Raw genomic sequence first — 26,824 nt, 5'->3', positions numbered from 1 at the left:
TTTTAAACTGGCTCCCTAGAAGGACATCCTGGACTTAGGATTAGTCTGGGGAGACAATTTTCGTATAGGTAGAGCCAGTATAGGCTCTGGTTTTTTCTACAAGAAAAAAAAAAAAAGGGAGTGGTGCTGATCTCGTTTCAGGAACCCGCCCATTGGGCGGGGCTTCCTCCTTTTAAGCGCCCAGAGCCCATCAGTCAGTGCTCTGGTTGCTTTGCTTTCACAAGTTAGCTCCAGAGCTCTCCTGTGCTTTGTGATATTCCTGCAGTATTGCTTTGCTTGGGTTTTGTACTTCCTCTTCTTTCAGCTCTATTTCTTCTAGTGCTGGTGGGCCCCCTTAAGGTCTGGTTTTCTCCACCTCCTGATATTGTAGGTGTTATGACCTGTTTTGTTTCTTCCATTACAGACTATGGCTTCCCCTAAGGAGCAGGATCAGCGGAAGGCTGGGGCCAAGAGGAAGCATTTGGCATGTTACGAATGTAACACACCCCTAGATGACAGCTGTCCTTACTCCAGATGTGAGAGTTGTCGCACGGCATCCACGGAACCCACGATGCAGGAGATGTTCCAATGGACCAAGACATACGTGGATGATTCCATCAAGGTAGTAGTTCAGCTGCTTAATGAGAGGCTACCAGGTCCCTCTCAGACTCCCATGGAGGTGGTCGCACCGGTCGAAAGACCTGCCCCCTGTTCAGTGGGGTCTTCTTCTTCTGAGGAAGAAGAATCTACTTCTTGCTTTTTCCCTCCAGAAAAGACGCAGAAGTTACTCAAGTCCATCAGGTCGGGGGACCAGGATGTTGACATGGGGGAGTCCTCCGATCCCGCCGGTCGGACACAGAGTGTCTTTAGAGCGGATGAGACCCTCCTCTCTGTGATGCGCACAGAGTGGAAAAAGCCTGAGAAGGGTCCAGTGCTTACCAGAAAATTCAGACTCATGTACCCGATGGCTAAACCCTTGGTGGAATCGTGGGGTTCCGTTCCCAAGGTGGACATGGCTATAGCCAAGTTGTCCCGGCGCACTCTAGTCCCTGCAGACGATGGGTCTAGCCTGCAGGACCCTCTAGACCGGAGGGCCGAGTGCACCCTTGGGAGGGGTTACGCGGCGGCCGCTGCCTCCGCATCTACTTCCATTGCGGCCACTGAGGTAGCCACCTATCTACGCTCTAGGCTTAATCAAATCCAGACGGATGTGGACCAGAGCGCATCAAGAGACGACATCCTGGCAGCCTTCAAGTCAGCCAACCTGGCTATGGACTTTTTAGTTGATTTCTCCCAGATGCAGCTGAAGCTGGCCGCCAAAACTATGGCCCTAGTTTCAGCTGCCCGCAGACCACTCTGGCTGAAACCGTGGATCGCGGATAACGCATCCAAGTTTAACCTTTGTGGGCTCCCCTTCGAACCAGATAGGTTATTCGGGTCCGAATTGGACAAAATAATGGAGGGGCTCTCCGATAAAAAAGGGAAGAGCCTCCCCCAGCAGCCCTTTCGGGGACGCCCCAGACAGGAAAAGAAGGGCGGAGGTCGTCCTGGGCAGCAGTCTAGGCGCAGAGATTGGGGGGGGCCGTCTCGTAAATATCCGAGATGCCCCCGCAAACCCGCCAGGGAGGCAAAACCCTCCTGACTATGGGCCTCCTCGAGGCTCTTGGATAAGCCCTGCTGCCCCTGCAGTGTCTCCTCTAGATTTTCCCGTACCCCTCCCCCAGATTCCCGTGGGGGGCCGTTTTACCCATTTCAAAGACTCTTGGAGCCGGTTGATTGCAGACCCCTGGGTCCAGGACATAGTTTCCGCCGGGTACCGGGTAGATCTTATCTCTCTCCCCCCAGAGAGATTCATCGCCACACGAAACTTCGGGTCTGCCAAACAGGTGGTCCTAGAATCTTACATTCAGGACTATATTTCCAAGGGAGCCCTAGAGGAGGTACCGGCAGGGGAGAGGGGCCTAGGGATTTATTCACCAGTGTTCCTGGTTCCCAAGAAGACAGGAGATCTCCGGCTGATCATCGATTTGAGATTCCTCAATCGATTTATAAGGAAAACAAGGTTTCGCATGGAAACCATAAGGTCAGTCAGCCATATCCTCAATCCTGGGGACGTCATGGCTACTCTGGACCTCAAGGATGCGTACCTTCACATTCCGATCCATTCCGCTTCCCGGAAACTTCTCAGGATCGCGGTCCAGATTTCAGGGGTTTGCAGGCACTTTCAGTTCGCCGTGCTTCCCTTCGGAATCTCTTCTGCCCCCCTTATCTTCACCAAGGTGGTGGTTTCGGTGGTTGCAGCTTTGAGACTCTAAGGACTGACTATTATTCCTTATCTGGACGATTGGCTTTTCATAGCCTCTTCAGTTCCGATCCTTACCCACCATCTTCAGGTCGCAATCTCTTTTCTCTTCCGCCTAGGCTGGATTATCAACTCGCAGAAGTCGAATGTGAGCCCATCGACTTCAATCCATTACTTAGGATTCGTGGTCGACTCTGTGGAGATGTCCCTCCGGTTGACTCCAGAAAGGAGAGCGCGGATTCAGGACCTGGCAAAGGTCCTTTATGTCCCTCGTCGAGTCTCCATCCGGACTCTCATGAAGATGCTGGGGCTCATGTCAGCGGCTGCGGATGCGGTCCCTTGGGCGCTATGGCACCTCCGTCCTCTTCAGTCGGAGGTCTTACACCTATGGAACGGCAGCCCTGCGGGCCTAGATTCCCTGTGCTCCCTGTCCGGTCAAACCCGAAATTCCCTCAGATGGTGGTTTCAGCTACCAGCAGGGAAGTCTATGACCCAACCAGCTTGGGTCATATTGACTACAGACGCGTCCCTTGTAGGCTGGGGCGCTCACCTGGACGGATCCCCAATTCAGGGATCTTGGTCTCCTCTGGAGCGGCATCTTTCCTCCAATCTTCGCGAGATGCGAGCTATCCGGCTAGCCCTCCTTCACTTTGCGCCTCAGATCCGGGGCAAAGCAGTGAAAGTCCAGTCAGACAATATGACTGCAGTTCTCTATATAAACAAACAGGGAGGCACAAGATCATTGCCCCTTCTGTCAGAGATCGGGGTAATTCTTCGGTGGGCAGAGCTGAACCTTTCCCATCTATCTGCCGTTCATATTCGAGGCTCCCTCAATATGATAGCGGACCGCTTAAGTCGAGGATTACCGACCATGGAGTGGTCTCTGCATCCGGAGATCTTCAGGCAGCTAGTTCACAGATGGGGTATGCCAGAAGTGGATCTCATGGCAACCAGGTTCAACGCCAAGGTGATGAGGTTCTGTTCCCTCTACAGGGAAGACAACCCCCTGGCGATAGATGCTCTGTCAATACCGTGGAGGTTCAGGCTGGCTTACATCTTCCCTCCCTTTTCCATGATACCGAGGGTATTGATGAAAATCCGTCAGGATCAGGCCTCGGTAATAGCCATCATACCGTTTTGGCCCAGAAGATCCTGGTTTACCCAGCTCATTCAGATGAGTCGGGGACAATACTGGAGACTCCCCCCGGAGCAGACCCTGGTGTCGTGGGACACTCACCTCTGCCTAGATCTGCACAGGTTCAACCTGACAGCCTGGAGGTTGATCAGTCCCTTCCCAACATAGAAGGGCTTTCCGAGTCGGTCCTGAGAACTTTGTCGCATTCCCGAGCAGAGTCTACAAAGAAGGCCTACTCCAGGATCATGAGAATCTTCGAGGCATGGTGTGATTCCAGACAGGTGGCGTCTGCAGATCCGCCCCTTCCTGCGATACTTCAATTTCTTCAGGATGGATTAGATAGAGGCCTATCTCCAGCTACCTTGAAGGTACAGGTTTATGCCATCTCGGCCTGTCTCAACAGGCCACATTCTCGGGACCCACTCATCAAACGCTTCCTGAAGGGAGCTGAAAGACTAAAGCCTACTATACTGAAACCTATCCCCCAGTGGGATCTTTCAGTAGTGCTCAGGGGGCTAGCATCTCCCCCCTTCGAGCCCTTGGAGGAGGTAAATTTAAAATTTTTGACTTTAAAGATGGTCTTTCTTCTGGCTATAGCTTCAGCCAAAAGAGTTTCTGAATTGCAGGCTTTCTCCGCAATTCACCCGTACATTATTTTTCTACAGGATAGAGTACTCCTGAAGTTTTTACCTTACTTCAGGCCTAAGGTGCCTACTTTCCAGAACATCAATCAGGTAATATCTTTACCAGTTTTGTTTACAGCCTCCTCCTCTGATACTCCAGCTAGAGACCCGCTGGATATTTCAAGATGCCTCCAGATCTATGTGGATAGATCTAGTGAGTTCAGGATAGATGAGAATCTTCTTATCCTGTTTGCCGGTAAGTCTAAAGGCCGTAAAGCGTCTAAAGCCACCATTAGTCGCTGGATCAAGGAGGCCATTATGGAAGCTTTCGTCTCCCAATCCTTAGATCCTCCTGAGTTTGTGAGAGCCCATTCTACTAGGGCGGTCTCCACCTCGGTTGCGGAGAGAAGACTCCTCCCCTTAGAGTTGATCTGTAAGGCGGCCTCCTGGAGCTCTGAGTCAACCTTCATCTCCCATTATAGGATAGATGCTAGGATGGCAGAGTTTTCGGCTTTTGGGCAGACTGTTCTTAGTTCTGCCAGGCATGAGGACCCTCCCTAGGGGATTCTTCTTGCTATCTCCCCATCTGTGCTGCTGTTGAGGACGTAAGGGAATCGTTAATTTCTAACGATAATTTGTTTTCCCTTAGTCCTAACAGCAGCACACAAATATCCCACCCTAAATACATTATGCTTGTTAAAAACACGGTGGGCTGGGGGGTGATCTCCTCCCTTTCAGGGAGCTGAAGATCGTTTATTGGTTCTTGGGCTCATTAAAATTCCGCCGGTCCTACCAGTCCACAGGGGCAGTTAACCCCATCTGTGCTGCTGTTAGGACTAAGGGAAAACAAATTATCGTTAGAAATTAACGATTATGCAGCTAAACAGGGAGACTCAGGAACACATCTGGTCAGGCACTGAGAGGAAGAGCCTGCAGTCAGTCTGAGCGCAGCAAAGACAGCAGTATCGGGGAGTGATCTTTCCTTCAAAGGGTCTGAAGACTCTAGGAATTTTAGAAAAGCCTGGAGATCCCCTTTAATTTCTGGAAAGCTTCTTAATTACTGCAACCACTATAAATTAAGTATGCCAGGTATTTGTTAAAAATTTGTAATGAAGGCATTCAGAGGTTGCTTATAAATCCAACAGAAAAAATGATGGCAAACTCCATTTGCATGGTTCTGTGTGGAGATACAGTGGCTCCATAGTTGAGTGCCGCACAAATTCTGTGTTCATCCCCACAGGTTCTGTACACACATGTCTACGAGGTGCATAATGCTCTGCAGAAGAGGAAAGCCATTGATTTGGGGCAAGAAGGGCTTTAAGAGCAATATTTTCTGGTTCATTATAAAATACCTATGTGACCCAGCACAATCATAACTAGAAAAGCTACAATTTCTGGGGAAATTGTGTGAAGTGTTTTTGCCTCCACCAGTAGTCTACAACTGGAGTGGGCGGAGTAACTGGGTGGAGTGGCTTGAGTAACTGTTGTGTGGTTGGAGTGGCTAGAGTAACTGTGGAAAGGTTAGACAGGGCAGAGTAACTTTATGGAGTGGGCAGAGTAACTGTGGAGTGTTTGGAGTGAGTAAACATTACACTAACCAATTGATTGATCAAATTTAAAAAGTGCACATGGCAAGCTTGATAGAGTGCGAAATGCATTTCAACTTTTATTTATTTATATAGCACATTTAATTGCAATGTTGTTGCCCAAAGTGCTTCACAGTTACATTAAAACATACATTTATAAAAACATTAGCAGCCGATTTGTGTAGGCTTGAAAATGAGGGAGTTGTGGCAGTTTAGAAATCATGTCCTGATTTTTCATCTCACACTCTAGCTTTTGTCACTCTGCTGGATGCTCACACACCTGGGTTCCTATGGCAACTCACTCTACAGCAAGGGCAGAGAAGAGCAGTTAAAAACAAACTGCTCCAACTTGCTAACTTCACTGGCGGTTGCCATCTTCAAACGGTTGTAGTTTAAAAATTATAAATCCCTCAGCAAAGAGCTTTATATTGTGAGAATCACAAGACCCAGACCTACATTTTGATGCATAGTATGTCTCTAAAATATTAAAAATGAAGGCACAGTTGCAGTTTAGAAATTGCCCTTCAAATTTGAGGTGGCTAGGGTGGAGTTTCAATGAATGTCAATGGGTGGCGTGAGTTGCAAACAAATGGTCATATTGTGAAAACTATCACTTTTAGTGGCAGCAGGGATAGTTTGATATATACGATTTATGTAGGTGGGTTTGAAAATGAGGGAGTGGTGGCAGTTTAGAAATCATGTCCTGATTTTTCAGCTCCCACTCTAGCTTTTGTCAGCTCCCACTCTAGTTTTGAACATTCCGCCATTCATTCCTATGGGACCAATTTCGCCACAAAACGCCGATATTTTGTGAACCATTTGGCGAAACGTTCCACAAAGTAATAGCACACCAATCGGGAACAATCCACACGTTTTGGTATATTACTGTCTATGTAGTGTAAAAACTGTGGGAGGAGTTAGGGTGGTAAATTTGGCTATAATAATAAGAATATATATGTGAGATAACAGTAAGTGTTCTTGCCATGCAAGAACACTTAATAAGCTTACATACCTCTTACTTTCACAGTAAATTTACATGATGCCTTGTTCTCAGCTCTATCGTATACTGTATACTGGATTTTATGATCTCCCTCTGGGAAGTCAGAGCCGGATGGAAGTCCTTTTAATATGACACTGAAGAGAAAGAGGATGTGATTAACTCATCCATCATATCCATAACATTATGGCATTGGTGAAATTCATTTATTCTCATAAAATATGGGAAATGCCTTTACCAAGCTGAAAAATAATTTGTTAGATATGAGTTACCAATAATCTGTCAATAATAATGAATGGTAATTAATGACATACTGGGAGATGTAATTATAATTTTAGTTTTTATTGACCTATAGTCCCCTATTAGGACAATGTGAGTGTTCAATCATATTCATCCTAAAATAGCATGAATGCTATGGACAGATGCTCTGCTCATTAAAATGATTTATGCTCCAGCAGATAAATTTTTTTTTATTTTTGTACTTATCTAACTTACTCTGTTAGGATTCCATCTGCCGTGTCCCGTCCTTCAGGAGTGTCCCAGAAGACTCTTGCAGTAAGTTTATTTGGTTCTGCTACTTTCTCTTTTACACTTGGACACTGAATCCTTGGAGGCTCCAAATCTACAAAATAAAATATTTAAAAGAAGTGATGTTCTATAAACAGGGCTGGACTGTCCCACCAGAGGATCCTATGGTAGGCCCAGACTCTTACCCAATAATGGGCCCTACAGGTCCAATAGAAACAGCATTTGAAACTGACAGTGCATTAGCACCTATTAGAGAATTGCACCACTGCTCCTTCTTGGTTTCGAGATTAAAAAAGACCATTAAAATGCCATATAATTAAATGCCCATCTGCCAGTACCACTGACATGTCTTTCACAACTCTCTGTGCCGGAAATAAAAACAATTAGTTCAATCCTAGTGCAGATTCAGCCTGGAAGTACCCATTGAAGTCAATTGGAGGCCTTAAAAACGACAGGGAAATCCACACCAAAAACTGCTAAAAAAAAAACACATAAAAAAGCACAGGAACACATAGAATATTGATGTTGTAGGAGCAGAATCTGCCCCAAGAATGAACATGATGCTTTTTTCCGCAACATTGATCATCAATCAACGTGCGGAAAAAAAAACACTCCTTATGAACCACAGTGGGGATTTCCCATTTAAAGCAATAGGAGATAGATTGAGAGCGGACTCTACATGGAGTATGGCCTTAAAGTCATGGTAGAAGGAGTCTTATCATTACTTGTGGTGACCTGCCTACTGGTCACAGTAGAGATCATGAAGCCTTGGAATACTTGTTCCAACCTATTTACACTGACTATACATACAGGGCTATTTTCACATCTTCTTTCAAGCCTCCGTGTCAAGTTTCATGAAGAAAGGTAGAAAAAAATAGAGCAGAATTTGTTTCCTTGAAAATGATGGAAACTTATTTTACAGTTTTATAGTCAAAGTGGTAGGTCATGCACTGTTGGTAATATACCGTATACTTATGAACCTCTAGGAGCAACAGGGGTGTTGCCGTTACACCTAGAGGCTCAGATCCCTCTGCAACTGTCGCACCCTCTGCACTTTGACAGGACCAGGCAGTGTAAAAGTCATCACATCTGGCCCTGAGCTGGAGGGAGCGGAGCCTCCAGCTCTAACAGCAATGCCCACTTTGCTCTTTTCATATATTGAAACATCATTTTTCTCAGCAATGCGGGCACATATTGTTGTGGAAATTTTATTATGCGGACATTTTATCTTAGGATGTGTGTGTGTTTTATAGATTGTCATCTGTCTCCCTGTGTCGGATTTAACCAAAGAACGCTCTAGCAGTGGGTAAATCGGGACCAGTGGTAAAACCGTCAGTATGAAAACCTTCTCATGGGCTTGGAGATGTGTTCTCAGTTTGTAGGGGGGCGTTTGCCGGTTTGTGAGCACTAAGTGCAATGCACTGGGCTTCTTCCCTTCAAATGTCTATACACATTAGAGAAGTAAAGTCTGCATAACGAGAGATACATATTATACCTCTGCTGCGGCTTCGCTATCCCTTTCTGGATACATATCTGCTTTTAAGACATGCATATCTGCCTTGTCGGTATACTCATACCGTATACTGACAATAGCCGTAGCAATGTCTCGCAGATAATCTCAAACCTATAAGAACCAGTAGAATGATCTTCACTAGATACTGGTCACTTTGAGCAGTATTGAATGGGATCCATGCTGACAGTGGTGGGGGATGTGCGGCCACCTGGCTGATCAGAGACAATGGACATGACTCATCCTTCCTTATACAGGGATGGGGTGTGTGCAATGCACTGTCCAGCCACGTTGATGCCCTCCCCTGTCCTTTGACAAGTACTTGAACTTTCTCATCTTCCTGTGTCATCACTTCCTGTATCCTTGTTGCATGAAGTGAGTGGTCAGGTGATGGGCCAGCCCCTTTCTATTGTTACTGTGACTAAATAAAAGGTGAGCAGACTGTGGAGGAGGGGCAGTTGCTCAGAAGAATTCAAGATCGTAACACCTTTGTCTGACTGCAGTTGAGATTTTTACCTTTCCTTACACAAAGCCTGATGCGAGCGGATTTCTAATATTAATATTTCTACAACAGTATGATTATGGGACCAACACAGATTCCTTCAACTGCTAAGTGCACATGCAACAGGTCAGCCAGTTTTATAGGTACAAATCCGCTGACATCCGTTGATCAGCTGCCCTTTAGGACTTTTTCAGACGGCCGTAGGGTTTTTTGCAGTCCGTAAATTGCGGATCCACAAAACACGGATACCGACCGTGTGCGTTCTGCATTTTGCACGTAGCCGGCACTATGATAGAAATGCCTATTCTTGTCCGCAATTGCAGACAATAATAGGACTTGCTCTATCTTTCTTGCGGGACCGCAGAACGGAACTACGGATGCGGACAGCACACGGTGTGCTGTCCGCATCCTTTGCGGCCCCATTAAAATGAATGGGTGCGCACCCGTTCCGCAAATTTGCAGAATCGATGTGGCCCCATTCATAAGGTCGTCTGAATGAGCCCTAAAAGTGAGCAGAGCTGAGCATAGTGCAATTACGTTGAACTTATTATAGTTGGATGTTACCCCAAGCCGTGAACTGGAATTCGAAGAGGAAGTGATCCATCCATATGTAATAATAGAGGTTACCAGAATCTATTTTTGAGCTTCCATTACTGGTAAATAGAGAACAGAAAGAAGGAACTAGTATTCTTTTTAGTAAACAGTGCCACACTTTTCCATGGGCTGAGTTTGCCATTACAGTAAAAATGTTTTTAAAGGCAGGGAAGGTATTAGAATTTTAAAAAAAAATTATACTCACCATCCCAAACCTTTAAAAATATTTACTTGGCCAACCCCTTTAAGAATCCTTCATTTAATAAGGCTAAGCTGCAGAATCAGACTAAGGCCTCGTTCACATCTCCGTTAGAATATCCGTCAGGCTGTTCTAGAACAGAGCAGCTTGCCATATCTGGTAGCATCCGGAGTTGCCAGATCCCCATTGACTGCAATGAGGTCCGGTATTGATCTGGCCAATTTCTGGCATAAATGTCCATCCAACAGCCGGCATTTGCTCCGTAACTCTTAAACAGAGACTCGAATGTGGCCTTTAGGCCTCTTGCACATGACCGTATGTATTTTGCGGTCCTCAAAAAACGGATCCGCTAAAAATACGGATGACATCCGTGTGCATTCCGTATTTTGCGAAACGGAACAGCTGGCCCCTAATAGAACAGTACTATCCTTGTCCATAATGCGGACAAGAATAGGACAAGTTCTATCTTTTAGGAAACAGAATGCACACGGAGTACCTTCTGTTTTTTTTGAGGACCCATTGAAATGAATGGTTCTGTATACGGTCCGCAAAAAAAACGGAACGGACACGAAAAGAAAAGAAAGTATAGATACAACGTCTCTTTTTTGAATTCACTCTTGGGTTCGACATCCAAAACTGCATCAGGAAACCTGAACATGTGGCCGAACCCTAAGGAACAAATTGTGTGCACTTTGCAATTATTCCAGAAAAGCCCTACATGTTTGGATGCTGGGTGTTTTGTTATAGAACTGTCTGTACCTATTTTCTGTTTCCGAAGGTTGGTGAGAGTTTGAGATATCAGTGTGTAGTCTGATTATATCTGACACTAGCTCACTGTGTCCCTGTACTCATGCTGACAGCATCGCTTTCTCTTATGTACTAGGGTAAACTATGGGTGCCCGAAGATAAAGGCCTGGCACAATTCTGACCCCTACATCCCCTGTTGCTACATTATAGCTCTCATGCTGAAGAAATCTTTGACTAGTATCTGCAGAAGACCGAGAAAGTAAAGTTTCTTATTAACCTCACAGCTTCATGGAAACATACTGTGAAATCAGTTCAATGGAAACAAATGTACATACTACCATCTAGTGGTAATGAGGACGTATATCATGTTGTTATAGAAAAGGTTATTCAATTATACATGTTCTACAAAATCATACTATTTTATAATTGAATACGCAGTACAGCAATACTAAAGTACAGCAATACTGCTACACCACCCACCATCAAAGGGGCACAAAGGTTCTTAGCAAAGTTAGAACTAAAGATGAGCGAATCGAAGTTGACGAAGTGGAATTCGATCCGAATTTCAGGAAAAATTTGATTCTCACCGAGTCCGAATTTCCTCACGCTTCGTGGTAACGAATCGCATTTTTTCCTAAAATGGCTGCTGCATGTGTTAGGACATGAAGCAAGGAACTCTGGGAACGAGGGATCACCCACAATGCCATGCATTGTGCGGCGCAGTTTTATGTTCTAAAGCATTTTTGGGCTTGTATTAGTGGGGAAAAAAAGGGCTTATTAGACGTTGTGTAGTAAAGTGAGAAAATTACAGCCCTTTTTTGACGTGTATTAGTGGCAAAAAAATATATATTATTTGCCATTCAGCGGTGCAGTTATAGGTTCTAAAGTCCTTTTTGGCATGTATTAGTGGCAAAAATATATATATTATTTGCCATTCAGCTGTGCAGTTTTATGTTCTAAAGCACTTTTTTGCATGTATTAGTGGCACAAAAAAAAGTATTTGCTGTAGTGTGGTGAAGTGAGACAATTACAGCTCTTTTTGGCGTGTATTAGTGGCAAAAAAAAATATTTTTTCCGTTCAGCGGTGCAGTTATATATTTTAAAGCCCTTTTTGGCGTGTATTAGTGCCAAAAAAAATATATTTGCCGTTTAGCGGTGCAGTTATATGTTCTAAAGCCTTTTGTGGCGTTTCTTAGAGGAAAAAAGTAAGGGCCTATTTGCCGTTCAGCGGTGCAGTTATATGTTCTAAAGCACTTTTTGGTGAGTATTAGTGGAAGAAAAATAAAGGGCTTATTAGCCGTTGTGTGGTGAACTGAGAAAATTACAGACTTTTTTGGGGTGTTTTAATTTCCTTTTTATTTATTTATTTGATCTAAAAGTATGTCAGACAGAGAAGTGCCAGGCCCTGCACAGGGGAGTGGCAGAGGCATAAATGTTCCTGGCGCAGGCACAGGTCTCAGCAGGGTAAGGGGGCCTGGCAGCAGGAGTCGTAGCAGGAGGCCTGAGCTTCCGGTGTCATCTAGCGATTGTGTCTTGACCAGCAACCCAGCGGTTCTTGAATAGTTGACTCGGTCATCCACTTCGTCCCAAGTGACATCAGACACACCTAGCCAAGAGTCGGTGGGTTCGTCAGACAAAACCCTTAGTTGGGATGGCCCGGGAGCAGGCCCTGTGCCCTCACCTATTCTCAACCTGCCTCTGTCCTTTTCTGTTCACTCAGCCAGAGAAGTATTATATGCTGTGGGCTCAGCTCCACTATACAGCGAGGACGAGCTACTACAGGACAGTCAGCAGCTACTGGCCAGCCATGATGTGGAGGAGACATGCGCTACTTCCTCCGGTAGGCAGGCAAGTAGTGATGAGGAGAGTGGCGTGGGAGCTGGTGTTGCGAGCAGTCAGGCTCCTTACCCAGAGACCGTTGAGGAGAACATAAGTGACGTGCAGACAGTACTCGATGATGATGATGTAGCTGATCACACTTGGGAGTCGGGTGAATTAGGGGCTTCATCCTCATCGGGAGAAGAGGGTGGCAGCTTGCCCGTGAGGCAGCGGCGGAGCCAGCAAGTAGCTAGCGTGGCTGGGAGTCATCAGGGTAGCAGCAGTGGGAGGTCGGGAGCCAAATGTGCCCGGGGTAGACCACCAGCTTCACAGGAGCCTACCTGCCCGGAAAGCACTGGCGGATCCAGGGGGGGGGGGCAACAGGGCAATATTTTTTTTTATATGTGTACAATAGTTTTACTGGCACATTGGGAGGGGGCTCTTGTTACTGGCACATTGGGGGGCTCTTGTTACTGGCACATTGGGGGGCTCTTGTTACTGGCACATTGGGGGGGCTCTTGTAACTGGCACATTGGGGGGGGGGGGCTCTTGTTTCTGGCACATAATAGGGGGCCTCTTATTACTGGCACATGAAGGGGGGCCTCTTATTACTGGCACATGATGGCGGGGTGCTTATTACTGGCACATGATGTGGGGCTCTTGTTACTGGCACATGATGGGGGGGTGCTTATTACTGGCACATGATTGGAGGGAGGAGGGGGCCCGCCGATCAAAGGCAAGTGCCGCGGTCCCTGCGCCGCCCAGTGTGTTCTTCATAATTATTACTGGCACATGATGGGGGCTCCTATTACTGGCACATGATGGGGGGCTCTTATTACTGGCACATGATGGGGGGGCTCTTATTACTGGCACATGATGGGGGGGCTCTTATTACTGGCACATGATTGGGGGGAATTTATGGGGGAACATTTTACTGGCACATGATTGGGGGCACTTATTACTGGCACATTATTGGTGGGCACTATAGGGGCATCTACTGAGGCCACAAAGAAGGGGTATTTTATATGGGGGGCTCTGTACAGTAGCATTTTATACTGGGACACATTATGGTGGGTACTATGGGGAAGGGGGAGAGGAGTACTATGGGGTCATCTATGGGGACACTAAGAAGGGGTATTTTATACTTTCAAATTATGGGGGACACTGAGGGCATCTACTGGGGCACTATATATGGGGCTTTTTCTTATACTGGTACATTATGGGGGGCATTAGGAGGAAGGGGGGAGAGGAGCACTATGGGGCATTTACTGGGGGCACTATATAGGGATATTTTATACTGGCACATTATGGGGGCACTATGGGGACATTAGCTCACCTGGGGGCATTACAAGGGGGTATTTTTTGGACTGTCACATTATAAGGAGAATTATTTCTACTGGGGGGGGGGGGCATTATGGTGGGCTTTATTACTCCCCCATGGTATGAGCCCCCTAGTAGCAGCACCAGCCTCTCCCTGCTCTGCTATCCCTCTGCCCCTTCTCCAAATCCTTATTATGAAATCTTTCTCATTAGGATAAAACACAACATCAGCTCCGTCGAGCCCCCCAGCCAAAGTGTTGAAGTGGTGTCCGAGATCCCCAAGGGCCAAGCCAAGTAATTGTAAGTTTTCATGTGAAATATGTTTGTTATACACATATAGCATACACTGTGCCACACAATATACAGTATACCTCTACACTGTGTAGTCTGTTCTATAGGCACCATTGTTTTGTGGCGACGGACAGAAAATGATCTGGAAGTGCCCCTCCCGAGACCAGGCTCTGGATCCGCAACTGCCGGAAAGTAGTAGTTCAGGGATTCACGGAAGCAGCGGCAGTAGCAGTCAGTCAGTGCTTGGGGTAAAATCACCTACTCGGCGATGTGGCAGTTTTTTGTTAAGCCGCCGGAGGAGGTGAACATGGCCATTTGTAGAATCTGTGGGCAGAAGGTAAAGCGTGGCCAGGTTGCCAATGTTGGCACCATGGCCCTGCGTCAACATATGCAGCATCACAATTAAGTGGCCTGGGAAAACTGTGGCTCTGATGTGGTGGTCCAGTCTACCACAGCAACCGCTGCCCAGTGGCACGCACTCGATTTCAGGCAGTCAAGGCTCCACCACCTCAGCTGAAGGGAGCTGTCTGTTCTTCCCATCATCTGCTGGTCCTGATGCTTCTGCTCCTCCTCTTACTCCCCGTCAGTCATTCCGCCAGCAATCGATTACCGAAGCGATTGCCAAGAGACAACAGTATGCGTGCACCCATCCATCGGTGCAAAAGCTGAATGTGCTCTTGGCCAAGTTGCTGATGCTGCAGTCCCCCCTTTCCAAGTGGTGGACTCTGCACCTTTTAGAGAACTGATGGCTTGTGCTGAGCCGAGGTGGAGAGTCCAAAGCTGTCATTTCTTTTCCAAAAAGGCAGTACTAGCAGGGCACGGCGGTGTCACGCAGGGGAGGAACTGCTCTGTGTCCTTCATCAAGAAATCTAATTCTGGCTTTCTCCGCGACAACTCAAAATCGGAACCATGGTGACCGACAACGGGAAGAACATGGTGTCGGCGCTGCATCAAGGAGGGCTTAGCCATGCTCCCTGCATGGCACACGTGTTCAATCTGGTTGTCAAGTCATTCTTGAAGTCTTCCACCTATCTGCAAAACATTCTAAAAATGGCCAGGAAACTTTGCATGCACTTCAGCCACTCGTACACCGCAAAGCATACCCTCATTGAGCTGCAGCGGCAAAACGGCATCCCCCAACATAGGCTGACATGCGACGTTTCCATCCGTTGGAATTCCACCCTCCATATGTTGGACTGACTATACGAACAGAGAAAGGCCATCAATGATTTCTTGATGATCCAAGCAGACACGAGTACTCCCCTGTGTAACTTCGATGTCAGCCAGTGGCAGCTCATGCGCGACACCTGCCATTTGCTCAGGCCCATTGAGGAGGCCACGTTATTTGTCAGTCGCCAGGACTACAGGATGAACAACGTCATTCCACTGCTACATGTCCTGGAACAGATGCTGGTAAATCTGGCTGGTCAGGGGACTGGAGACATGGCGCCTAGATCTCACGGCCACATGAGCCCTGTGGGGGCTGAACTGGAGGAGGAGGAGGAGGAGGAGCAGGAGGACATTGGAGCACAAGCAATTTGTAGCGAAATGGGTGTTTTTTCTACACAGGTGACAGGAGAGGAGGAGCAGCCAGAGGAGCTACAGAGCGATGAGGAAGATGAGGCAGAGGACCCAGACACACCGTGGCAGTATGCAGTGGAGATGGAGGCAGGGAGTCCCTCCGAGTCACTTGCACAAATGGCCTGATGCATGCTCACTTGCGTAGTGACAGACGAATTGTCACCATTCGGCACAGGGATGACTTCCGGCTCCCCACCTTGTTGGACCCTTACTACTGGTCCAAAATAGGGGCCTTTTTTACACCCGCTGAGAGGGAGGAAAAACTGAACTACTATAGAGACATCCTATGTAGTCAGTTGGCTGCTGCCTATCTGTGCCATCGTCCATCCTCTCGCAGGTATGACCGGGGAGGCCCTCTGCGCTCAAGTTCCTCTGCCATGGCTGCTGTGGCAGGGCGGGGGATAGGAGCAGTTCCAGCTCCATCAGCAGCAACTTGAGTCTAGAGTTCGCTGATGAGCAGCTTTCTTCACCCGCCTAGTGAGGAAACTACTCACCAGCAGCAGCTAGACCTGGAGCAGGACCTGAACCAGCAGGTGGTGGCATACTTGGACAGCACCCTGCCACCACACATTGAAGATCCGCTGGACTACTGGTCAGCCAAACTGGATTTGTGGCCGCAACTGGCAGAGTTTGCCCTGGAAAAGCTGTCCTGTCCAGTCAGTAGTGTGGCATCAGAGCGGGTGTTTAGTGCGGAGGGGCCATAGTTACCCCAAGAAGAACTCTCCTGTGCATGCAAAATGTGGAGAGACTGACCTTTGTCAAGCTGAATAAGGCGTGGATCAGCCAGAATTTCCACCCACCAATGCTTGATTCATCAGGCTAGATCATCCGTGGTGCCACACCAACACTTTGACAATAGAGATTGTTTTCTTCTGGCTACATGCCTCAGCTACTATTCTGATGCTGCCACCTGCCTGATGCCACACATCTGATGCCAAGTGCTCCTTCTTTCACCCACCATCTTAAGCTGGTACTGGTATTGCCACCCACCTCCCCACTCTGTGACTGGGTCACTCTGTGGTCTTCTGATGCTGCTGCCACCTCCACTCTATGTCACCTTGCCCCTCTGTGGTTTCCTGATGCTGCTGCCACCTCCACACTATGTCACCCTGTCACTCTGTGGTCTCCTGATGCTGCTGCCACCACCACTCTATGTCACGTTGCCCCTCTGTGGTATCCTGATGCTGCTGCAACCTCCACACTATGTCACCTTGCCACTCTGTGGTCTCCTGATGCTGCCGCCACCTCCACACTGTGTCACCTTGTGGTCTCCTGATGCTGCTGCCACCTCCACACTATGTCACCCTGCCACTCTGTGGTCTCCTGATGCTGCTTCCACCTCCACTCTATGTCACCTTGCCCCTCTGTGGTCTCCTGATGCTGATGCCACCTCCACACTATATCACCTTGCCACCCTGTGGCCTCCTCCTAATGCTGCCGCCACCTCCACACTCTCTCATTGTGCCACTCTGTAGCCTCCTGATGATGATGCTGCCACCTCCACACTCTGTCATTGTGCCACCCTGTGGCCTCCTCCCGATGCTGCTACTGCTGCCACCTCCACACTCTGTCATTGTGCCACCCTGTGGTCTCCTCATGCTGCTGCTGCTGCCACCTCCACACTGTCATTTTGCCACTCTGTGGCCTGCTCCTGATGCTGCTGCCAACTCAAGACTCTGTAATTGGGCCACTCTGTGGTCTCCTCATGCTGCCACCTCAGCACTATGTCATAGAGCCACTCTGTGGACTTCTCATGCTGTTACCACCCTCCTCACTTCATGACTGGGCCACTATTTTGCCTTTTGGCCTGGCTGACATCATCATTTATTTAACCCTTCTTCTGATCTATCAGAAGGAAGGAAAAATTAGATGCACAACGGATCCTGTCTATGTAACAGCTGTAAGGTCTGCATGACATGGTCCCTATTTTGCATCAGAATTGGCTTATTATTTGGTAGCCAAAAGCAGGAATTGGTACAAAACACAGAAGACATGCAAATATTCCATTCATGTGTCATCTATGTTTGGGATCCACTCCTGTTTTTTTGGGGCTTTAGCAATACTGATGGATTACTGACCAAATGCTGACCGAGTGAAGGCGGATGCTCCACAGGCAGGATTTTTTTTGGGGGGTTATTGTTCTAACAGATCAGAGGAAGGGCAAAATAATCAGTGACGTCAACACAAACTTACTGCTGACACCCTCTCCACTCTGTCGGGGGGCTCTAAGCGTTTAATAGAACAGATTCTGTAGACATCTATGTGAATCAGCTGCTGACGGTGGAAAAGGAGTGTGCTTCTTCTCGACGCTAACATTGACCTGTAAGACTGAGTTCATACTTGAGTTATTTGGTCAGTTTTGGCCCCGTAACTGCCCAAATAAGTGAAGTGTGCAGTGATTCTAAGAGCGACGCCTGTCATCTGCATGTCATACTGACTCACAGTATTGTTTCACTACCACAGCAGACTTCCTATGCGTGTTACTGCAAGTTCTACACCACTATAAAGGTTCTCTGCAGTCAGGAAATAGCTGTTTTTAATGCGATTCGCCACGAATAAATTCAAATTCAATAAAACAAATTTTTTCGAGAAATTCGGCGAACTGGCCAAATCGAATTTTTGAGAAATTCACTCATCTCTAGTTAGAACCAAAATGCTTGAACCACTTTTGTTTAACTTTTGTTAATTTTTTTATGGTAGTTTGATAAGAAATACTGCACCATCATTGCTACATACATGTATTTTCCCATAGGGAATTACATGTAAATAAGTGTTCACATATCAGGTCTCTTCCATGAGAACCAGTAGCCTTCCCCTGGAATGAGCTGTCTGAGACCATGGCTGAGGATGTGACTGTATGATTTGCTTTTTATTGCATATTTATGTTTGACCAATGCTACATTTACATATTATCACAAAAATCATCTGAATATGGATTTTGCTTTTTTTACAGACCTCTGTGTGGGTTAAAAAAATGTTTCTGTGTCTGAGATGTGTCATTAAGTTAAATTAGTTTTTCCTGCATGGATGCTGTCAACCCTTTTATTTCCATTGACAAGAGGGCAGTCTCCCCATGTAGCTGACCACAGGAGCTGACAGGGAGAAACCTAGAAACCTATCACAAGCAGGAGACAGGAGAGACAGGGTGAAGCATCGGGATGTAAGTGGGCTGGAAACCTGTTACAGTGAAAACTGCATCCTTTGCGGTGACTGTCGGTTACAGTTTTACCCTGTTGCGATAGCAATACCGCCTGGTTCAACCATTAAACTGTAAAGTAACTTGCTAGAACATGCAAGCACTATTCCCTCTAAGCTGCATTCTCTGGAATTGAAAAAGTTAAAAATTTCTAACTCTGCAGAAAGTAAGGCTGTTATTGGGCTCACTATCCCTCATTAGGATTTAATTTTAACCCTCTTCTTTCCAGAGTGCACAGCTTAGAGGAAACACTGCATGCAAGCAGTGTTATAACGTGTTATGCCATATTGTGATGATATGGGATTTACAATGTGCTGTGTTGGTATGTATGTAGGGATGGTAAATGCATATGCATTACTGTGGGGCAGACACCCTGTAAGGATGAAGATCATTATAGCGTCCTGACACTGTAGGGAAGTTATGATGGCCATATGTAAACTGCATAGAAATGTATATTGTATAATTTAAATAAATGTACTGAAAGAATGTGTGTGTTTGGAAGAGCACTTAGGTTGTACCAGCAATTGTAGTATCACAGCTTGATGATACATGGGGACAGGCTCGGACTGGCCCACAGGGGTACAGGGGAATCCCCCGGTGGGCCCCTGAGCAAAGTGGGCCCCTAGTCTCCCACCCCCTGCACAAGTGGCACATAACACAGTAGACTTACTGCACTACATACATACATACTGTACATACATACATGTACAGCACCTCAACCAGCCTATGTTCATATAAAAAAAACTTGTTAGATTATTTATTATATTTGAATGTATCTGTACGTTGGGCCCCCAAAATAAATTTTACTGGTGGGCCCTAGGTACCCCAGTCCGACACTGCATGGGGAGATGCAATACTCTCTGATCTGCTGACCTAATTAGCATCAAAGGTCTTCATTCAGTAATGACCTCTTGGAGGGTCTGCAGCAAAAATATAATTGGATACCATATGTGACCACTGAAGCCAATCACTGGCCTCAGCAATATATGGGCATGTTATCACTGCAGTCATAGCAGGAAGGATTGGAGGGGCGACACTGGAATAAAAGATATAAAACCCAGTAAGGAGGCTGGTGAGCTGACTATCAATTTGACAAAGTAGAGGCTGAATGTTTTCTATGCCACTGCCATTTCTGGTTTGGTTTTCAGCTACGACTTCCTTTTTCTACCGTATTTCTTTTTCCCTTGGTCTGTTCTTTCTTTCTACAGATTGTGAAGCCTGTTAGGGATGGGGCCTAATGTGAGTGATTAAAGTCTGGGCACAGTGCTGCTGAATGTGTGGTAGCAGCAGTACATCCATAATGTAAGAAGATGTCATTGCTGCTCATGCTATAGCTTAATAGTAATATGCTGTAAATGACATTAATGACTGTAAACACACAGTAAAGCCACAGCTAGACATGAACATGTACACAATTTGGCATTGACATTTCTCTACCACTGAGATTTCCTGATTTTCCTGACCTTGCTCTCATAGGGTAACATAGTACATTATAGAAGGTGCTGTCTTTGGTCATGCTCTACAAATTATATAGAAGCTGACAGGAGACTTGACCATACGGTTGGTTGATTAAGACTTGGGAACAGTATCTTGGAGAATTCCTTGAACTTTTAGTATCCGTAAAGAAAAATGAAACAATAAAACTTGCCTTTTTTCTGGAGTCTGGAGGAATTTGTCTGTTGATGAATTACATTATTTACCCATCCACATGAAATAAAATATTTGCAATGTTATCATTTTAATCCAGATTTAATTCTCCTCACGGATTACCATAATCATTTCATGGCTAACTCAATTAAAACAATCTTGGAACTATTTCAAGTATTTGTGCCTCAAGTAAAATATGTTCTTAAACAACTCTTAAAGGTGATGTCTAGGATTAGAAGAAAGGATCTCTCTCCATGGGCTCATTTGAAAGGAAGTGAGCTGCACAAAAATACAAGATTGATACTGTTTTTGGAAGAATAAAAAATGCTGATTCTTTTACTCTAATTATGGACAAGCCCTTGAGCAAAAATATATTTGCTCAATATAAGGCCCCTTTCACACGGGCAAGATTTCCGCGCGGGTGCAATGCGTGAGGTGAACGCATTGCACCCGCACTGAATCCGGACCCATTCATTTCTATGGGGCTGTGCACATGAGCGGAGATTTTCACGCATCACTTGTGCGTTGAGTGAAAATCGCAGCATGCTCTATTTTGTGCGTTTTTTTACGCAACGCAGGCCCCATAGAAGTGAATGTGGCTGTGTGAAAATCGCAAGCATCCGCAAGCAAGTGCGGATGCGGTGCGATTTTCACACACGGTTGCTAGGAGACGATCGGGATGGGGACCCGATCATTATTATTTTCCCTTATAACATGGTTATAAGGGAAAATAATAACATTCTTACTACAGAATGCTTAGTAAAATAGGTCTGGAGGGGTTAAAAAAAATGAATAATTTAACTCACTCCACTTGTTCGCGCAGCCCGGCTTCTTTTCTGTCTTCATCTTTGCTGTACACAGGAAAAGGACCTATGGTGACGTCACTGCGCTCATCACATGGTCTGTCACATGATTCATCCCCATGGTAAAAAAAGATCGTGTGATGGACCATGTGATGAGCGCAGTGATGTCATCAAGGGTCCTATTCCTCAAAGAAGAAGACAGAAGAGAAGCCGGGCTGCGCGAACAAGTGGATTAAGGTGAGTTAAATTATTGTTTCCTTTTTTTTAACCCCTCTAGCCCTATTGTACTATGCATTCTGTATTAAGAATGCTATTATTCTCCCTTGCAATAGGAAAAAGGTTAATGGTGCACTGATGTGGTACACCAATTGATACCTTCTGGCGCAAAGACACGACCTGTGGGGTCCGTGCTGGGGCTTGGAGCGCGGCCATTATTCTCCCTTATATGTTATAAAGGAATATAATACAATCTACACAACACCTAACCCAAACCCGAACTTCTGTGAAGAAGTTCCGTGTCTGGGTACTAAACATGCCGATTTTTCTCACGCGCGTGCAAAACGTATTACAATGTTTTACACTCGCGCGGAAAAATTGTGCATTTTCCCGTGACGCACCCGCATCTTATCCGGGCCAAAAACATGACGCCCGTGTGAAAGAGGCCTAAGGGGATACACACACAAATTGTGATTAGTTCTGTGTTGAGTTCCTAATGACAGATGTTTCCCCTAGAAATACTGCAATTACTGCATGTAGGGCCAAGAACAGTCCAATATACAGCAATTGCAGTGGCCAGTAAGAGAGGTAGAGACGATGGTAGTGGTTGTACTCATGGTGGCAGCTTGATGTGTTAGGAACGCGCACCCTTTCTTCCCTTGGGGCCCTCTGCCTGGGGATAGTCAACATGTCCTTGGTGTTAGTGAGTGTTGGGGGTGCAAGGCAGAGTCCATTGAACAGTTGACTGTACTTTACTGCAGCAGCTCAGTAGAAGGTTCACATAGGCAGTGAATACATTAAGTGCAATGTTCACAGTAGTCATATACCGTTTCTCCAGGCTGTGTATGGAAGGCAGTGACCACAAACTTAAAGGGGTTGTCCAGTCCTTTAAAAGTGATGACCTACTCTCAGCATAGGCCATCACTACCTGATCCAACTCCCCACACACCTTGCCGATCAGCTCTTCTGAAATAGCTCTAGTGCCAGAAATCAGCACTGGAACTACACAGCTTCGTCCAATGTGCAGTGGACAGAGTTGTTTACTGCATTACTGCTTCCATTTACTTCGGTGAGAGGAATTTTTCTGTAACCATCTCTGTCTAGTGTACAATAGACAGGGCTGTGTAGTTCCAGCGCAGGCTTCTGGCACTGGAGCTACTGGAGAACAGCTGATTAGTGGGAGTGTGGGGTGTTGGGCCCCACCTATCAGATAGTGAGGGCTTATCTTGAAGAGTGGACAACACTTTTAAGAGCTGATGCCAGTAGTATGGCATGTGACAGCTCTCCACTGAGGCCACTTACTGGCTGCAGGGGATTTAGCAGATGAGTGTTTTTTTTTGTGTTATAGTAGAACATGTTGCTTTTTCAAGAAGTTGGAAAACCCTTTTAACTTATGTACGTACATACTATTCTATTACAATTGATAGGATTATTATTTATTTTTATCTTTAGAGCTTTCCCCTGCGGCTGCCATATTGACTATACAGTTTTCAGCTACTGATTGCTTCCCCAGAAATGAGTGACAAAAAAAGTGACAAGTAATCTGCATACAGAGTATAATCTGTGTGTATAGTGTTTAGCATTGGTATTCTACTTTAGCTAGTTATCCAGCAGAAGAATAAAACTGTCAATAAATCCCACCCTCTGCTGACCATGGCCTAGTCTACACAGCAAAGCCGACATGTCAGCAGCAGAAAACTAGTGTGGCTAGTGTGAAAACTGGAATATCACAGGATTGATATTTGTATGGATAGTAAAAAAAAAATGCAACCCCAAAAGTACTGTATATAATAGAAATTTGGTTTAAATAATGTCTTTTTCTAATGATACTTTCTGTTTAAAGAGAACTTTACACCAATTTGTCACTAGTCACAGGACAACTTAATACAAGATGATGAATCCACCCCGTTTTCCTCTGTCAGCCAGTGACCCAGGTATTTTTCTGCCACTCCACAGCCTCTCCAGTTCCTCTATAAGACCCCCCAGCTATTTAGCAAAGCCAGGAAAGATCACATTGCACACTAGAAACAGTACCTTTCCTGTCAAGGAGGTTGGGTACATATAAAAGTCTCCTTTCTCATTTACTTAAACATATTACATGCCGATTAAAAAACAATTAAAATAAAAAGTACATTTTAAAGATGTCAGTTGTAAAACTTCATCAGGCATATTATATATGTCAAGAAGCTTTTTTCTCTTAAAATCACCACTGCCAAATAAATTAATCCTGTTCAAATTTAACAGTTGCTGTTATCACTCCAATACTTAAAGGCTACGGCCACCTTTGGGGGCATTTTTAAAAAAAATATTGCATTCTACTCATTTTAGGCTGAAAATTATTTTTTCATTTGGTTGATATTAAAAATTTTCATCCCTTTTCTCTTTATATTTTTGTATTTGTAGGATTAGTAGCATTTTTTTCTGTTCACAGTGAGTCCCATCAGACAAAAGCCCTGATGGCTCATGTGTAGCCCTTATCTCTGAACACCTGACAGCTCATAAACACATTATAGCTCAACCCTTATTATTTTGATATCAGTTTGTCATACTATTTCCTTTTTTTTTCTCTCAGTATATGATTACCTTACCTACACAAGTTGCTGGCCGTCCACTCCAGGTCTTGCTATCCATGCAGGTGGCAATTCTGTCCCCTTTCAGCTGATACCCGGGTGAGCAATAATATTCACATCTGGAGTTAAAGTATGCACCATCTGTGCATTTGAATCCTCCATTTACTGGCATGGTGAGAGAAGAGCATCTTTTTTCTATACATAAGGAAATGTAATTTAAAGAATATTAGTAGGGAGTATGGAGGGGAGGGCTACTGCATTATTCCAGATTTGTTAAATTTCCCTATGGTACATCCAACATGTATTCACCAGAAGATGCATGGGCAAAATCCAAATTGACACTCAAATTTCTGCTGTCGATCTACACTTGGATTACCACAATGGCGCTAAACAATGTAAGGTTAATCCAGCAGTTTTCCTGTGTGATAACATGCTACTTATTCTTGCAGATCTTTTTCCCATGGTTTGGAGATTATTTTCTGAAGTATTTAAAGAGGGTTACATAACCGCCATTGACATGCATTGAAGTCATATTTTCATTAGATTTGAAAAGGATTCTATTGCAGAATCTGTGCCCAAGCCTGTATATAATCCATGTGTGAAAGGGCCATTATGTTTTAAACTGTTGGTGTTACAAAGTCACAAAGACAGTGAAAGGCTAGGTTTAAATAACATTCAACATTAAATGTGATGGTTATAACAATATGGTGGCTCACTTCAGGCGGACTATGGAATCAGGTGCTGCTAACCCAAATTAGAGGGACACCCACCCTCTGGTCAGGTATAGCAAATGAATAATAAAATAATGGGTGAGCACTCTGACACTTGGACTTTATTAAATCGGTTTAATTAGTACATGTATGATTGTAAAACAATTAAGATAAATAAAACATCAAAATACTGTTGCCAATAAAACAATATACTAAATGTGATGGGATCAGTTAAAACTCAGTTTCCTAGCTGTAGACTTCTGAGGACAGTGATTGGTTGCAGTGGTCATGTGCCGTATTCCAGGCATGTCAGCGCTGCTTTTTCAAAACAAACACCAGCAGGAGTACTGGAGGAGTGCTGCAGAGAACAATGCTGGAGTAAGGGGTGAGTATATGGTGATTTTTTTTAACATATTGTAAAGGTTGTCCCAGATTTTTAATCTTGGACAACCCTTTTAACTATTTTGTGACTGATTCTTTATAAAATGGAGCATCTTTCAAAATATGTTTAAAAATATAATAACTATTAATGTAGTAATAAATATAGTAATAACTCTGATCCCTCAGGTCTAATATATTCAGTAACCACTTACTGAGTACCACACTTTCTCATCCATTTTTTCTAGATGCTTTGAGCAATTAAAGGGGTTCTTCACTTTGTTTAAACTGATGATCTATCCTCTGGATAGATCATCAGCATCTGATCGGCGGGGGTCCGACACCTGGGACCCCCGCCGATCAGCTGTTTGGGAAGGCAGCGGCGCTCCAGCAGTGCCGCGGCCTTCTCACTGTTTACCGCCGGCCCAGTGATGTCACGACTAGTATTAACTTGCCTGGGCGGGGCTAAGCTCCATTCAAGTGAACAGAGCTTAGCCCCGCCCAGGCCAGTTGATACTAGTCGTGACGTCACTGGGCCGGCGGTAAACAGTGAGAAGGCCGCGGCACTGCTGGAGCGCCGCTGCCTTCCCAAACAGCTGATCGGCGGGGGTCCCGGGTGTCGGACCCTCGCCGGTCAGATGCTGATGATCTATCCAGAGGATAGATCAGTTTAAACAAAGTGCAGAACCCCATCAAGGAGGTTTGCTAATATGAGGATACTAGAGATTAACGAATTGATTCTATCGATTCAGACTTCAAACAGAATTTTTGGGGAGGAGAGAATAGGCAAGCCAACGTGTAACATTCCCTTGGGAAAGAGACATGCAAATCAGATTTTCTGAGTGTCTCAAACGCTAGGTGTAACTTAGCCATCCAAAGTCAATACTCAGATCTCTTAAACAGGCTTTAATGGGGTTTCCAGGATTATTTACTTTTTACCTAATGTCCACAGCCTGCCTCGGTAAACAGAAAATTGATACTTACCTGCTCCCCACTGCTCCAGTCCTCAATGCTGCCTCCACTGTGTCCATGTTCCGATCCCAGCAGTGTTTTACATCTGGCGCTGCATAGGCATGGTCACATGTTCCACTGCAGCCAATAAATGACTTTAATGATGACACGAGTGGAACAGGTACCATAGCCACCAGGTTTCTGCTGTTTTAAATAGCACATATCTGGAACTAATGTCTGTGATCGGTATTAATGACAATCACATACATTTAACCACTCAGATGCCATGGTTAATTGTGATCATTGCATCTGATGCAGCTTTCCCAGGGAGCACTGCACTCTAGGGGATGGAACAGCTTCTCTGCACAGAGATCGGGGAAGCAGTTTGTTGACTGTGGTAGCCTTGAGCTCTCTAAAGGCTCTGACGCTACCACAGCAATAGTTTCATAGACTCCACAGAAATTTACTGAAGTCTATGGGAGAAGTGATCTGATTGTTCAAGTCTCCTAGGGGGACTTTTAAAAAATCTAAAAATAAGTTTAAAAAAGTTTTTTTAAAGTATTAAAAAATATATGAAAATTCTAATCACTACCCCCTCTTTCCCCATAATAAAAACAAATAAAAAATAAAGATCATTTGCA

At 45.4% G+C, this 26,824-nt stretch overlaps 1 protein-coding gene across 2 annotated transcripts in view; it reads right to left on the bottom strand.

Annotated features, from left to right (window-relative positions):
• SRPX (sushi repeat containing protein X-linked) overlaps positions 1-26,824 on the bottom strand; it is a 172,101-nt gene that overhangs the window by 43,532 nt on the left and 101,745 nt on the right. For both annotated transcript variants that reach the window (XM_040423791.1, XM_040423793.1), the window contains 3 exons: positions 24,163-24,339; positions 7,118-7,244; positions 6,638-6,759 (listed from right to left, as the gene is read on the bottom strand). In XM_040423791.1, the coding sequence (XP_040279725.1) occupies positions 6,638-6,759; positions 7,118-7,244; positions 24,163-24,339 (426 nt within the window). The remainder of the gene's footprint in view (positions 1-6,637; positions 6,760-7,117; positions 7,245-24,162; positions 24,340-26,824) is intronic.

Source organism: Bufo bufo, chromosome 3, assembly GCF_905171765.1.
Source record: "Bufo bufo chromosome 3, aBufBuf1.1, whole genome shotgun sequence".
NCBI lineage: Eukaryota > Metazoa > Chordata > Amphibia > Anura > Bufonidae > Bufo > Bufo bufo.
Note: the sequence above shows the minus strand (reverse complement) of the source record. Positions and strands in the feature narration are given on the sequence as shown.